Source organism: Pezoporus flaviventris, unplaced genomic scaffold (assembly GCF_033815535.1).
Source record: "Pezoporus flaviventris isolate CSIRO_AGI_PZ_B2104156 unplaced genomic scaffold, CSIRO_AGI_Pfla_v1 ptg000023l, whole genome shotgun sequence".
In the NCBI taxonomy this organism is placed as follows: domain Eukaryota; kingdom Metazoa; phylum Chordata; class Aves; order Psittaciformes; family Psittacidae; genus Pezoporus; species Pezoporus flaviventris.
In genome coordinates this window covers 20,092,708-20,108,930 of record NW_026892571.1, presented here as the reverse complement: position 1 = coordinate 20,108,930, position 16,223 = coordinate 20,092,708, and the positions used below count along the sequence as shown (strand labels likewise).

The following is a 16,223-nucleotide window of genomic DNA, read 5'->3' as shown; positions in this document are numbered from 1 at the left end:
GCTCCCTGCAGGAAGCAGAAGGACTAATCTTGTTCAAACCCCAGAAGAGGAGGGCATCCCTGAACTGGACTGTGAATGCTTACTGTGTTTGCACAGTTATTACCCTTTCTCTTGGGCTTTTCAAGCAGATGGGGTAGGTCTCTCTATGTGTGCAAACAGTCGACCTACAAAAGGTTTCTCTCGTTTTCATATACTAATGTTTGATGTGCACATGTTGGACTTCTACTTAATTCTTGTGCTGGTCAATTTGACTGTAGGATATAAACTAAAGAGAAGGATCTGTTCAAAAAGCACGGTTGCCTGAATACCGGGCAGGCTCTTAGAAATGCCATCCTCAGCCAAGACAGAGCCAGCACAGGTAAGGTGCCGAAATAAGACCCTCCACAACAAAGCTCGGAGGAAGAAGCTGAACAAAGCTCGCTCATCCCTCCTGCGGACCAAAGCAGCACTCCGCTGGAGACTTTTTATTTTACCCAGTGCACCCCGGCGGGTGCTTGCCCTGCGCAGGCCCAGCCTTGACCCCAGCACGAGACGGGCCGTGAGTCCGCACACGAGCCGAACAGCCCCTTCCAGCAGCTCCCCTTTGGAGCGCGCTCGCAGCTGCCTCCCCGGAGGCGCCTCCCGCGCTCTGCAGCGCAGCACCCCGCGATCCCCCGCCGCGGCTCCGACAGCAGCCGCGACCCCTGCTGGGGCCGGACCCCCCGTCAGATCCCGGGGGCGGGCCGGGCTGCGGGGCGGCGCTCGCCGCCCGCTCCTCGACGGGGCGGGCCGGTGGGTGCCGTGCCGAGCCTAGCCGCGCGGGGCAGACGGCGGAGACCTGAGACGGGGCTGCACGCAGCATGTGAGCTGCGGCCCCAGCGCTCTGAGGGACCGACCGCCGACGCGGGCTCCAGCATGGGGTTCGCCCTGCTCCTGGGGCTGCTCCTCTCCCGAGCAGGTAACAGCGCCCGGAGCGTGGGGTGGCGGACGGGGCGGGTTTGGGAGGGCGGCGGGGCAGGGCGGCATGTCCCTCGTCCCGCTCCCGCCGGGGGGAGAGTGGGACCCGCGCCGCCGCCCCGAGGGACCATCCGCATCCCCTGCCCTCCGGGAAAGCGGCAGAGGGGTCCCGGGTCGGTGTCCTCCGGTGCTGGGCGGACCCACAGCGCGTCCCGCGGTCGCAGCTCTCGGCCGCTGCCCCAGCCTTGCTTCCTGGCCACCGGCTGCGACGGAGGGCGGCCGCCCTGCTGCCCCGGGGGCAGAATCGCCTTCCAGCCGAGAAAGGCGCGCCGCTACTTGTGACCCAGAACGCCGAGTGCCGTATGCGGCGGCGAGCGGTGCGGAGGGACGTGCCGGGGAGGGGGGGCTCGTCTTTGTGGCTGGCGTCGGAGACGGGCTCGGCTCCGTGCTGCCGAGCGGGACAGCGGGAATTGACCCCCTGGGGGCAGGAGACGCACTCGGCGAGCGCCGGCTCTGGCTGCACCCCTCACACGGGCTCCGTCGAGGGCTTTTTTTGACCACCCACCCTCCTGATCCCCTCCCGAGTGCTGCAGGCCGGTAGTATTCTGAGGTGAGGCTCAGTCTGCAAAGACCAGAGCGAGGAACTCCTGCAGAGACGCAGCAGCTCGCTCTACTCTGCCGTTTATTACTGCCAAGTCACAAGAGCCAAGGATAGAAACGGTTCCTCTCCAGTTCATCTCCTGTGCAATCTCCATGGCTGATGTGACTAGAAATGCAGAAATTACAGAACTGCTCTGAACCATTCCTAGACTCTGGCTATGAGATGTCAGTGCTTTACTCAGAAAAAGCTGCAGCTGCTGAGTATCACAGTGACTGCTCTAAAAATGGGCCATGGCACTGAGACCTCAGCAACACCTGCAGCCACATGAGCACAACAGATGTCCCTCAGTTTTCCGTGTCTCAGTCCTACTGCTTCCTTGATAGGTTTCCCTTCTGTAATCATCCTTTTCCAATAGCGTGGTGCACCAGGGGCATGAAATTAATACACATATCTATATATATGGCAGGACATGGAGTGAAAAGGGAGAATAAAGGGATAGTATTATCTACCCATTTTTTCTACATTATAAGTAATCATAATCTGTGACGTTATTATTACCTTTAAGTTGTGTTAGGGCTTAAAACAATGCATAGCTATTAGATGATGTCTGTAGAAGAGTTTTGAATTTCTCTCTGATGAGAGATTTGCTTGTCAGGGAGCTTACAAAGTCACAGTCTCTATGTAAAACAGCCAGATGAAAAACAACATACAGTAAAAGTTGCTAGAAAAGCAAAGAAAGACATTTGTACAAGTGAGTCGGAGACACCTAGAGAGTATTACAGGGCTGCAGGAGTAGGTTTGAGAAGCAGACTAGCACACAGTTGTGCCATTTATGGCTTAGAGCAAATGAACTGATGAAGCCAGCAAAAGTAAAGGAAGTGAGAGAACAAGTTAGATGGTGAAGGTAGTATACCAGGTACAGAGGCACACTAAGATTTTGTTCTAATCTGTAGTGAAGGCAGACTGAAGTAGCACTACTGACCAAGATAGTGACAGGTAATATTGTGTACCCAAAGAACATTAAAGGTAGATGTAAGGCTCAGCACAGTCCTTTCTTTAAAACAGCCAAGCAATATTGTCATGCAGGGAAAGGAGGCGTGTGTATGTGTGTGTCTATATATAATCAATGCCTGTGCTATGCAAATGTACATACACACAGATAGATAGAGTTCACAGTCAACCAAGAGATGAAAGACAGCAGACCAAGCCCGCATCCCAGCATTTTTTTCAGGGATTTCAGGGACTGGGTCCTGTGTACTTGAATTGATTGCACATCAGCACTGCTATATGAAGCTACTTGCATCTTATGTCAAGGAGTTATTCTAGTATGCAAAAAATACACATTCTTATTCCTAAGTTTCCAAGTTCAGTAAAGCAGTTGTTTTTACACCCTACGAATGGCTTTCTCAGTACATCTCTTAATGACCAGTATATACTTCAGCAAGTGCAGCAGCACTGACTCACAGCACACAGCATGGTGTTACTATGTGTTTATTGCACTGTGGTTTTCATTACCCATAGATAATAGATAGAAGAGCTTCTTCAGAGCAGGCCTCATCAACCCCAAGGTTTCCATGGGGATTTACTACTCCATAAAAAACAGAGCCATCCCTGATCATGGCCAAGTTGAAAGAGTTAAGGGTGATAAAAAAACATTTTATTAAACAAAATTATTTCTGCAACTTTTCTTTAACCTTTTGTTCCCTCTTTCATACATTAATATTCATCCTTCTGTTTCTAAATTGAGACAGCTTTTGTTTCCTACTACTCCATATGAGAGACCCCAACCAGTTCTGCCTCTTGAGAGGAGTCCTCATTGAATAAAGGATGCCTACAGAACAGTGACAAGGTGCTTGTGTGGCATCCATCATGATTGTGATCCTAATAATCTTTTCCCTACTTGACCAGGAGACCTCCTGGCTCTGCCAAGGAGTGACTGCATAGCAGCAGAACAACTGTGCCTCTTGGATTCTACCTGCAATGGCACCTACAGGATCCTGGAAAACTGTGCGCTGGCTAAGACTCGCTTCCTTCCACTGGATCATGATAGCAGGGTCCAATGTCTGAATGCAGAGCTAGACCTCGGGAACAGCTCTTTGCTGCACTGCAAGTGTCACCGGGGCATGAAGAGAGAGGAGCACTGCTTGCGTGTTTTCTGGACCATTCATTCCAGCATGACAGATGGTGAGATGAAATAATAGAAATTTATAAGGTACTAGTGAGGCTCGCCCCTGCCCCCCATCTGGAAACAACTGCAAAAGGTGACTTCCCAACAGTGAAGCTCATTTTGGAGTCACCTCCCAGTGAAGAGAATTCACTACTGCTCTGTTTGATAAGCAGAGAAAACTGATCTGGGCTGGGCCTTCAAAGACAACAGAGACCCCAAGAGACAAAGATAGCTACTCCGAGGCAGTTAGATTTGGTGCTGTGAGGGGAGAGTGCGATGAAAATCACCTCAAAGTGTGAGTCTGTCATAACTTAAAACAACACATTGTTATTACACACACTAACAGCATCCATGAGCATGCTGCTTCTCTCCAGCTTCAGTGGGATGCTTCTACTTGGCCTCTCACTACTACTGAGGCTGAAAAGGCCCAAATGACAACACAGACCAAACTCCAGCCAGAGGAAATAATGATGACAAAATGTAACACTGTTTTTACATGGCTTCTCCAGCAGAACCATTCTTGGCATTTGGCTTTGAGCAAAACAGAGCATCTCTGAACTCCAGCCTGAGAAAACAGCCAGGCACAAATAAGAAAAAAATTAAGGAGGGAAAAAAAAGAAAGAAAAAAAACCAAACCGTGTTTCCACTGCATAAAATATCTTGTATCTTGCCCAGGTTATTTCAATTTGGAGACCTCTCCCTATGAGAATCCAGCAAATGAAGAACACTGGAAGACAGACTATAATAAACTGGCAGCTCTGTTATCAGGTAAGGATTGTAATGGTTACGTGATATAATGCTGTCATTTCTTATCTTTTCAGGGGCTGAAGATTATTAAGAACAATTTAGGGTAATGGCCTCTTTAATCAGATGAATGCCTGCTCTGGATACTTGCCTAAATTCATCCCCCCTAACAAGTATAAATATAGCCACAGATCAAGGTCCATGAAACAGGGAATAACTCACAATGATGCACTCACTGAAACAAACACCCTAACATGAACCAACAAAAAATATGATTTTGTAACTAGTACAACTGCAACATCACACTGCAGGCACACAGCAGGACTAATGTGTGTTTTGTTCTTTTTGATACTCCCAATCTGACCATCAAGTAAGGGCTACTCCTGTTTCCACACAGAATCTCTTCTGGAGACTTCCTTCATTGTTTCTGGATTTCTTTTGGTTTTCTAGGCTCACAGTTAGCAAGAGATGCAACAAATCCATGCGTAAAAGCAACTCATGTCTGTAATCTGAGCAAGAAGTGTGTTCGTCTGCGCACAGAATATGCTTCTATCTGCACTAAAGGAGCACTAAATGAGGACGTGTGTGACCGTCGAAAATGCCACAGAGGGCTGAGGAATTTCTTTGAGAAAGTCCCTGAGGATTTCACCAAAAGGATCCTATTCTGTCCATGTCAAGATGAGCTTTGTGGAGAACGACGCCGGAAAACTATTGTTCCAAATTGTTCCTTCCAGTATAGCACCAAACCCAATTGCCTCTGGCTTCTGGACTCCTGCTTAGAAGACCATATCTGCAAGTAGGTCCAGCAGCAGCGGACATTAGCCAAGAGAAGAGAACAGCATAGACACTGACAGTCTCATTTTCCTTCCTACAGATCCCGACTGGCTGACTTCCAACAAAATTGTCAACCTGCAGACACATCTCCAGATGGTTGCTCTCAGCACAGCCATGCTGCATGCCTGCAGGCTTACATGGGGATGATTGGTAAGTGACAGCCACAGGAGCACACAGGGCGGGTGCCTGTAGGACACAAACTTGCAGGCACACTGATGCTGCTCAGTATACCAGTGAATAATTGATGCTGGTGCTCCCTCTTGCTTCTGAGGTAAATGCAGCCCAAAAAGAGCTCTCTTCTCAGAGCCAGACAGAACATGGCACTACCAGCTGTTAGGAGGAAGGTCATCTTTGGTTTTAGGCATTCACTGCCAACCTGCTAATACTTTTTCATTGTCTCAAAAGAGGAACTGTAAAGAGCAACAGTATCTCAGGAGCTTTAAACTATACCTTCTGGTCCTTGCTGGTTTTGTGCCAAATGAACTCTGGCTGAATGGCAACCCCACAAGCATGCAGCATTTCTGTGGCAAAAGGCATTTGGCCTCACAGTGTTACCAGCTACACAAGAAACGAGCACCTTTTGCTGCCATATGCCAGTTCTGCAGCCGAGACCCTGCAGCTTTGCATCCTACCTGATGCTTGCACCAGCTTCAGCTATCAGCACACCTCATCATCAGATTGCCTGAGCCAGGGGTAGCAATCTCCACACTTTATCACAGCCCAGCAGACTTCATGTAGATTGACCAGGCCTGGGTCACTTCGCGGGGCACCCTGGCATCTCCTGAGTAGTGTGTATCGCAGTGGAAGGCTTCTGCCTTCAGGGCAGCATTCCCTTTATTACAGTGGGACTCATGATTCTTCTTTCATCTGGTAAGTAAATCCTCATTCTGGTTTCTGGCACTCTGGGACAGGCACACCCATGACACCCAACTATGTCAGCAACTCCAGTGCGGAGGTATCCCTGTGGTGCACATGTGAGAGCAGCGGCAACGAGAAGGAGAAGTGTGACCAGATACTTGGCATGTTTGAGAACAACAAATGCCTTGGTAAGCATCAATCATATCCCAGAATGAGAGAGACTGCTCAGCACAGGGAAATTCAAATCCTGTTGATTTCAAGATCCTATGTTGCATTGTTCTTGGGTATAGTTCTGTCTTCTGCAGTGTCTCCATGATCCCTTATCCAACCTATGGGACCAGCCTGGATCTCCTTTCAGAAGTGCTTCTGTATCTTTTGGCGACCCTTCTGTTTGTCTCAAACACCATGAGGGTATTTCCAAGCAGCATTCAAATGACAGGGTTGCAAAAAAAAGAAAATCACAAGGGGAGGTCAGACATGCTGTATCCATAGGTTGCTGAGTAACCACATCAGTGCACCAGGATTCTGCAGTTTGGCTTCCTTTCGTCCCCCTTCCTTGGCCCTCACTTGGTCAGGATAAGTAGCTCTTAACACAGCCCCTGTTACTAGATTCAGCAACACAACAGTTACAAAAATCCTGTTACATTCAACTATACTCCTAAGTCTGTTCTCTCCCTAGCATTTTAGCAACAGACTGTAATAAAAGTTAAATATTTTATGTTTGTAAAAGCTCCCAAAGGATATCAGAGAAACCAGCATCATTACATAAATGATTAATATTTAAATCTACCTCCTGTTTTATAGAAAAGCCTTACACCCAGCACTATAGATACACCTACAACCTAAACATCCCATCTCAGTTACTACATACATGTGCCTTACCAAACAGACACTCAGGAAAGTCCCAGATGGACCCAAAGGTCCTTAAGTACAGTGCAAATTGGCTTGGCAGTTGGCTCAGCCTCACAAGTAAGCCCACAAACTAACAGGCCCTTCACTAAACAGAGAATACGTATTTTGCGAGTTGAAGCCACAGAGCCTGTCTGAAAGCTAACAGCTTCCCTAGACTTCTGCTCACTAGACTCCAAGAGGTGCAGAGAAAAGCACATTAAGACTCTTGCTTTACTTCTGTTTGCAGAAAATGCGATTTGGTCTCAAATGCACCTGAAACAGACAGCTCTAGAAAGACAGGAAGACTTCTTTTATTCATCTTCCCTAAGCTTCCAACGAGACAGTGTCAGCACATCTCTTGCTTCAGAAATGTCCCAGGTATGCATTGCTTTGTTGCCTTCTCACAAAGCAGCGAGACAAGTAGCCTTGAGACAGTAGTTGAGAAGCCTTGGATCTGGAAAGGTGTGATTTTGGACACCAAAGTGAGGAATGTGACATGTATACAGAACCCTTGGACCCTGGGCTATCTCCCCCACAGACTAGTAGAAGCAGGAGGCTGTGCTGCCTGGCTACAGGAGTTTCCTATGATCTCTCATCAGTGCTCAGAACTGGAAGCTCTGCAGCCAGACATTTGAGCATAAATGTGTCTAACTGGGATTCATTCCTCCTTTTCATTTCCCAGGTGGCTGAAGGGAAGACACAGCGAGACATCTCCAAACACAGCAGTATGCCTATGGCCTCCTCAGTATATTCTGGAGCCGCTGTTTCTTGGCCATCCCTGGCTCTGTTCCTGCCCCTGTGGCTGAGCCCACATTAACCTGGCAGAAATGGCATCTTTTCTTCCCATATTACTAATTTTATTTCATATCCCGGCACCTCCCACTATGGATTTATCTTGGAAAACAGAAAGCTTACAGAAAAGAGGAGTGGAAAAGCCTTAACCCAGAACGGCAGTCACTGAAAACTTCCCCCCCCCTTCGCACCCCATTTTCCCCCACCAGTTTGTACTGAACTCTGCAGATCTGGTGCCCACCATTGCTTCTGCCATGTTAGCATTTTGAGTAACAGTCAGGCTAATGCTTTAAAACGAAGGTCTGAGTTCTGACAGAACTTCTGCAGCACTAGATTCTGACTGCAGGGAGGGACCCAACACCATGCACCCTACTGCTCCATGTTCTGGAGCTCTTCCTCAGGCATACAATCACAGACTGGTTTGGGTGGGAAGGGACCTTAAAGCTCATCCAGTTCCAAACCCCTGCCACAGGCAGGGACACCTTCCACTAGAGCAGGTTAGTCCAAGCCCCTGTGTCCAACCTGGCCTTGAACACTGCCAGGGATGGGGCAGCCACAGCTTCTCTGGGCACCCTGTGCCAGCGCCTCAGCACCCTCATAGTAAATTTTTTTTTCCGTATATCTAATCTAAACCTACCCTGTTTCAGGTTAAAAGAGTGCAGTACAGTGTTCCTGTTTCTCCAGGCCTTGCTAAATAGTCTCTCTTATGATCCTTCTTTATATATATCGAAAGGTCCCAGTAAGGTCTCCCCAGAGCCTTCTCTCTCCAGGTCAAACCATGCCAGCTGTCTCAGCCTTTCTTGGCAGGAAAGGTGCTCCAGCCCTCATAATTTCTGTGGCTCTGCTCTAAAACCTTCTTAAACAGGTCCATGTCCTGTCACTTGGCCTTGCTGAAATTCAGGAGGTTCACATGGGCCCACTCCTCAAGCCTGTCAAGGCATGGAGTTCAGCACATCATCCTAAAGGCCAGAAGTCCATGCTCCAGGGTGGGCAGCAAGTAAAGCTCAATAAACATAAAGTCTCTGGTAAACACCAGTTCTGGGTTATGTTCAGTTCCCTTTTCAGATTCATTTCAAGTACGAAAAATACCATTCCAGATCAAGGACACTACATTTTTATATTCTTGCTCCTTTGCGGGTTGCCCCTTGCAACATGTATATATATACATATATATAATCATCACAGCTAGCAACAGACTTGGATTTTGCGGGTTAGAATGGATTTCTATGCTCAACCCCAGTAAATTTAGTCTTATCTAGCAAAGGATGACCTTGCCTGGCCTCAGGACAAACCTTAGTAACACTTAGAGAATGCATATAGCTCACTGACCACAAAATCCCTGGGATATTCAAGCTGCGAAAATCTCTGGGAGCTGTAACTACCTTGTACGTCTCCACATATTCCAGTTATCACTGTCCCCTGCCACACTGCCTGCCCAATCTCTGCCAAACTATTTCATGACCTGTTTTTTTGCTGAGTGTAAATGCGTGCACTGTGTAACTGCTGTTGTTTTGTACTGCATTTGCCTGTTGAAATGTGGTGTTAAGTGAATATTGATTTTTGAGCATAGGTTAATAGTCCACAATCAATTGTGTTCAAGAGGTGCCTCATCAGCCAGCCTAGGCTTTCAGGATAGCAGAAACTCATCTCAAAGCAGCTCCTCCATGCACACAATAGTGCCCCTTGCTTGTTCTATGAGACAAACCAGATCTGAACAGTATTACCCACAGCCAGACAATATAATCTTGAATATATTCAGAACATGGGCGTGTTTATTTTTACCCTGTGGTTTATCTGTTGCCAGGAAAGCATCAGCTAGATAATATGCTGTGGCTTCCAGTCACTGTCAGACACCTTCTTATTACAGAATCTCATGTTGTCTCATGTCTACTGCAGTATGGCTGTTTGGATCAAGAGACAGCACTGTGTCCATGTGTTTGCTAACAGTCTTTAATAGGAAGAGTCCACATTACCATATTCTAGTATCTACGTTAGACCATCCTCCATATGGCTGGACTAGAAACAAGTCACAATTGTTGACTAGAGTAATGCTGTCTGTCATCTCCAGAATTCAGTGGAGAGTTACAGGGAAGAAAAAAATGTTCTTTGCAATACCCATATCAGTGAGGTTATTTGTTAGAATACTTGAGTAGACTTCCCTGAGCCATCTGACCACACAGACAGTGTACTGCATTCCTCTTCCACTAATCTGCACTGTGATCTTTCCTCTTGCCCACATCCATGTTCTAGGACAGGCTGATATGGAAAAAGGTATCGGCATTTTGTTGTTCATATTCAGGACATGGTGCACCTTTAACCCCTTACCCCTAAGTTACTGATTGCAGTTGCAGCCTCCTGTCATGTCCTGGATTACATAGGAAAATGCTTGACACTCAGACAAATCCCACTACAGACTGAAAGGAAAGCAAAACGTGTCAATCTGGGGTTTTCTTGAGGTGTCCTATGTTCCCTTCGCATGTACATGTGTACCTCTATACACACAGCCGCCTCTCAGGCTTGTTCATCAGTAACTGCAAACAAAATTCATCTCTGAATATTCACAGGTACTCACACTGCTATAAGTACAAACACATTTTCACTTAGACTTTTGTAACACCTGTTCTCCAAATATCAGTTATTCAACCCAGGACAACAGCATACATGCATGCACAAGTATAACTACTGCAAGAAAGGTCCGCCAGTATCAGTTCAGTTCTCTTAGCACTGCCGATGTCCAACGACTGCCAGTTACCTAAATCCTTTCAGAACAATCCTTACTAAATATATTCCAGGGGAATTTACAAACCCTCCTCAGCTTCTAGTCCCCAGAAGCTGAAATACAACATCCTGTGAGTACCCTTGCTCCTAACACAAAAAATAATTTAATAAAAATTCTCTATCCTGACAGACTTAACCTTGAGCTCTCAGCAAGCATGTAAAAGGAGGGAACCTTCTCGTTGTAAGGTAGATTATTTTTAAAAGTGTGAAACAATGCCAAATCTGACTAATAAATTTTATCCTGCAACTCTAGAAGTCTCCTGCTTCCTTTGCGTTTGATAGAAGCTATGTTCCTTGTCTCCAACGCTGGAGGCATTATGGGAAAGAAATTTAAAGAACAGAGTTAGACAGAATCCCTTACAAAACAATCTTAACTTTTACAGACATCACTCACTGTCACAAACTTCAGATGTGGCTTCTATAACTGACATAGCTTTAGATCCCTTAACATGGTCTAATGCAGCATTCATAATTTTTGCCTGAGGTCATCAGCAAGGTTATGCCAGAGATAAGCCTTGAATTTGGAAGTCCAAAATGATTGTATCCTTGCCCCATTAAAAACATTCCCACTGCCTCCAACAAATACATATGTGTCAGTAAGAATCAACTGACTGCAGTTTTCCTTTTAAAAGGGGGCACAATATGTACCACAGATGAGGAAAGGCTAAGCTTTACTTCAAACAGTAATTCCTGGCTACAGATCACTGGTGTGCCTCTTAAAATCTGAAGGTAACTTCAAGCTGACAAGACAACACTACAGGTTCAGCACCTATAAACAAAAGTATCTTTCTCAATACATCCTAAAAATCACTCTATTTGCTAAAATGGTAGCAATTTTACACAAGAACAAGAAAGAACACTTTCAAAGTAACTTGAGGTGTCCATGAATCAGACAAAGCTTTTGGGGCAACAGTAGAGAAGCAGGAAGCCAACCAGCACCATGGACTCAACAGGACCATTCAATACTGCTACAGAATCAAAACCAGCCACTATTCTGCAGTTGCTTCCCCCACCGAAACAGATACTGGTAAATACAATCAGAAGCTCATCACTTCTACCTCAGGGATTTTGTGGCTGAACCTTTTCTCAGATGAGGGAGGGTGGACTTGGTTTAGGCCCTAATGGAAGCTCTTCTTAGAGGTGATTAGCTGTCCTCCGGGAAGTGACTTGGTGTCTGGGTTTCTTGCAAACCCTAGGGTTAGCAGAGGTCAGGGAATGCAGCACTTTCTCAAGTGCCTTCATGAAAACAGGCCCACAAACTTTCCATTTACAGCTGATCAGCTCCATTATCCCCAGGCTATGAGGAGATGATCAGCAATTGTTAAGTGCTTGAATCAGACTAATAGCTCATTGCTAATTCCCCCAGTAATGGGAATCTAAATTCCTGGTAAACAAACTGACTGCTTTTCACACACAGGGATGAATGCCAAAAGCCTAATATTAGACCTCTGGAGCTAAAGCTTTTAGAGCAATCCTGTCCACTCAAAGATGTTTAATGACATTATATTATGTACTAAATAATTAGAAAATGAAGGCCCACTTGGAATCAATGGGTGACTGTCTAATTAAGATGAAAAAAGGGGCTCTACACTGTTTTAAACAAGTTTATACTAAAACGGTGTACCTGATAAATGGCACTGATAACTGTGTCTTTACCTTTGGGCAGAACAAGGCAGCCATTAAGCTAGCAAAAAATAATTGTGTGATTTTTTGCTCATCTTTCCTCTTATTGGTCCTACCTGTTTTCCTGTAAGGCATGAGGTCCAGCTCTTCCTCCCCTCTACCCATCAGACGACAAAACTGATTAGGCAACATTCGAATAGTTTATCCTGATGCAAGAAAATCATCTTTGCCTCTGTATTATTGCACGTCCAGAATCACAGAGTTCACACCACTAGATGCTTGAAGAGCTAGGAAATGTAGACTGGAGCCTCTAGAAGCACTTTACAAGAAGAACTGCTGGTAAGCTCAAGAACACAGGAGAGCTACAGCTACCTGTGTGCATAGAGAAAAAGACTGAGAAATCTGACTGAAATGAAATTAATAAATTAGTCTTTCACTGAATTGTATTTCAGCAACCTCTGATCAAAATAGAGAGCAACATTTAGAAAAGCACTATACAGAAATAGAGCAACTGGAAATCTCTGCATCTAACAATGTTATTCCCCTTTCATTACAACATGCACATATACACTTTGTTGCATATATCACCCCTTTGAAGACAGCACAAGAATAAAACAGTTGCATGAGACTTCAGTTTTCCTTCTCCTGTCACAACCACCCAGGATTCCACGTTCACATCCAAAACTAAATTAAAGATTTTGATCTTTGTATTCCTGTTTTTCTCCTTCCAGTATACTCCTCAAGTAAGGAAAACAGAAGTGTTTTCTTGTTACAATGCTTCATGTTCTAAACTGTGGCCATCCCTATTTCAAACTTTTTGTTGTTTGGTCAGGGAGGAATATTACATGGAAGCATCTGCATTGCAACACATACAGAGAAGCAAAATTAAAATGTTGGTTTACAGTGACATATTCAGCAGAAAAAAGATGCAAGCTGATTTATAATGCTGGAACTGCTACTGTAGATAAATTCCCCTGGCATTCACAAATGACCATTTAAACTCCACTGTAATAAAACCGTTTATTCCATTATTGGGAGACACATAAATCTTAACGCATTTGCTCTCAGGAAAAAACCCAAGTATTATGTGACAGATTTTATGGATGAACTTGTGACTGCAATAAGAGGATACTGGACATGGTGACACAGGAGGTTTCTTGCAGTTTCAGTCCCTAAACAGAGAACATGGAAACTTCTCAGAAGTGTTTTCATAGAATCACAGAATGGTTTGGGTTGAAAAGGACCTTAAGATCATCTGGTTCCACACCCCTTGCCATGGGCAGGGACACCTTACACTAAACCATGTCACCCAAGGCCCTGTCCAACCTGGCCTTGAACCCTGCCAAGGATAACACATTTACTACTTCTTTGGGCAACCTGTTTCAGTACCTCACCACCCTCACAGCTTTGCTCTTCTATTATCAAGCATTCCAATGGACTCCAGAAAAGGTGATTCCCTCTGGGTTTCTTTTAACATCTAGCACTCAACAGTTATAAGCAGAACATAATAAAATGTGCAAGAAAAGGACACTATTAAAACCAGCCATGCCAATTTAAAATACTGCATCAGAGATTTCACCATGGACTCTTGAAAAAAAATGCCTAGGAAGAACTGTGAGGTACTGGTTATAATTTGGTGCCTCCTTTTACCTAGGACTGCAGGAAAATGGCACATAAATCAGAATAATGTCAAACATATTCTTCATTCTTCACATGTTTCCCACATGACATCTTTGTCTCTAAATTGGATGGGCATGAGTTTGATGAATGGACCACTCGGTGGATAAAGAATTGGCTGGATGGCCACATGCAAAGAGCTGCGGTCAATGGCTCAGTGTCCAGCTGCAGACGAGTGGTGTCCCTCAGGGATCGGTGTTGGGACCGGTCTTGTTCAACATCTTTGTCGGTGACATGGACAGTGGGATCGATGCACCCTCAGCAAGTTTGCTTATGACACCAAGCTGCATGGTTCTGTTGATATGCTGGAGGGAAGGGATGGGATCCAGAGGGATCTGGACACGCTGGAGAGGTGGCCAGTGGCAGCCTCTTGAAGCTCAACAATGTGAAGTGCAAGGTCCTACACCTGGGTCGGAGCAATCCCAGGCAGACCTACAGGTTAGGCAGAGAAGAGATTCAGAGCAGCCCTGTGGAGAAGGACTTGGGAGTGCTGGTAGATGAGAAACTGAACATGAGCCAGTGTGTGCTCACAGCCCAGAAACCACCCATGTGCGGGGCTGCATCAAAAGGAACATAATCAGCAGGTTGAAGGAGCTGATCCTGCCCCTCTACTCTGCTTTTGTGGGACCACACTCGGAGCACTGTCTGCAGTTCTGGTGTCCCCAACATAAGAAGGACATGGAGCTGTTGAAGCAAGTCCAGAGGAGGCCACGAGGATGATTAGGGTCTAGAGCACCTCCCACAGTGCTGAGAAAATTGGGGCTGTTCAGCCTGGAGAAGAGAAGCTGCATGGAGACCTCAGAGAAGCTTCCAGTGTCTGAAGGAGGCCTACAAGGATGCTGGATAAGGACTCTTCATCAGGGACTGTAGTGATAGGACAAGAGGTGATGGGTTCAAACTAAAACAGGGAAGTTCAGGTTAGATATAAGGAAGAAGTTCTTCACTGTGAGGGTGGTGAGGTGCTGGCAGAGGTTGCCCAAAGAAGTAGTAAATGCTCCATCCCTGGCAGTGCTCATGGCCATGTTGGACAGAGGGTTGGGTGACACAGTCTAGGATGAGGTGTCCCTGCCCATGGCAGGGGGTTGGAACTGCATGATCTTAAGGTCCTTTCCATCCCAAACCACTGTAATTTTATGATTCTATGATTCATAATGGGGCATGTTAATATTCCAGGTCATGCACGCTGGATAATTCTGTTCTTTCTGCACCCATTACTTCTGTAATCTCTAATGCGCTTGCAGATTCATATATACAATTCACTCGAGAAATGTTTTAATAAAGTGTGAGCTAAGTGCCACTGTGCTCTATCTCTCTCGCCTCCCTTTTGCCTTTTTCCCCACCAGTCTAGCACTTAAATTATTTTTCCTTCTACTTAAGTTTGCCCATTAGATACTGTCATTACTAATTACTGAACCCCACTGCAAGGAACTGAAATGTCTTTACTGTCTACACACAATTGTTCTGCAGCTTTCCAAACCAGCAGCCTTTTTCCTCCCCTCTCCCTACAGAATCTTTTGATTAACTGAAGTCAATTTTGCTAAGTGCTAGTGGCTCTCAGAAGCTTGTTGTGTCAGTTATCCCAAGAGCTCCATTATGTTTTCAGGGCTATAAAATAGGAATTGCTCAGTCCTTTTGTAGAAATGTGAGATTAGCAGCTAATTCTTACAGCCTCAGGCTCTTTGGATTTCACTCCCATAATTCCAAATCAGAGCATGTGCATCTTTTACGACAGTTCAAGTAGAAACTAGTCGAGAGATAGACCATATTTTTTCTCAATTACAATCCAGCCTTGTCAAAATTTATTAAATTAAACTAAGCAGTCCAGGTCCTCAAACGCACTATACAACTGATTGCCAGTCTACCTCCAAGTCGGAGCTGCAGTGGTATCACATCAGAAGCACACTTCTAGTACACTAAACACTTAATTCTTAATATGCAAACACAAACCAAAGTGCAAATGGAACTAACATGGACCTGCAAATCACAGTACAAAGGCACATTTTATATATATTTTCAACACAGAAAGGCCCTTTGGCAGAGAGACATCATGACTTGTCATGAAGGAATTTACTAAAAAAGTTGGGAGTAAAATCCCACCCTTTTTATTTACACCATATAGGACATAAATTCCCCCTACAGGGCTGAAATGCTCTGTAGCATAACACAGATTAGAGTCAGAAATTCTTTTTTATCATTATATGACTATAATAACATGGGAAACAACTTGCTCCTTAAGTAAAGAAACTACTGAAACCTGTTTTCACAGATCTGTTGTCCTCTTTGAAGTAACAGCATACATATATACTGGTGGGGATGAGGGGG

General features: G+C 45.5%; 1 protein-coding gene across 1 annotated transcript; it reads left to right on the top strand.

Annotated features, from left to right (window-relative positions):
• The first annotated feature begins 716 nt into the window (after positions 1 to 716).
• On the top strand, positions 717 to 10,856 carry GFRA3 (GDNF family receptor alpha 3). Its single transcript, XM_061457169.1, has 8 exons — positions 717 to 937; positions 3,446 to 3,721; positions 4,380 to 4,472; positions 4,899 to 5,244; positions 5,323 to 5,432; positions 6,194 to 6,328; positions 7,279 to 7,409; positions 7,714 to 10,856. The coding sequence occupies exons 1-8, from the start codon at positions 895 to 897 to the stop codon at positions 7,846 to 7,848; spliced, it is 1,269 nt and encodes a 422-aa protein (XP_061313153.1). The 5' UTR covers positions 717 to 894; the 3' UTR covers positions 7,849 to 10,856.
• The last annotated feature ends 5,367 nt before the right edge of the window (positions 10,857 to 16,223 follow it).

Excerpts from the sequence above, each read along its gene's own strand:
- GFRA3 (XM_061457169.1), top strand. The coding sequence starts at position 895 with ATGGGGTTCGCCCTGCTCCTGGGGCTGCTCCTCTCCCGAGCAG. Across the intron at positions 6,329-7,278 it reads TGAGAACAACAAATGCCTTG|AAAATGCGATTTGGTCTCAA; the intron begins GTAAGCATCAAT and ends TTCTGTTTGCAG. Across the intron at positions 7,410-7,713 it reads TTGCTTCAGAAATGTCCCAG|GTGGCTGAAGGGAAGACACA; the intron begins GTATGCATTGCT and ends TTCATTTCCCAG.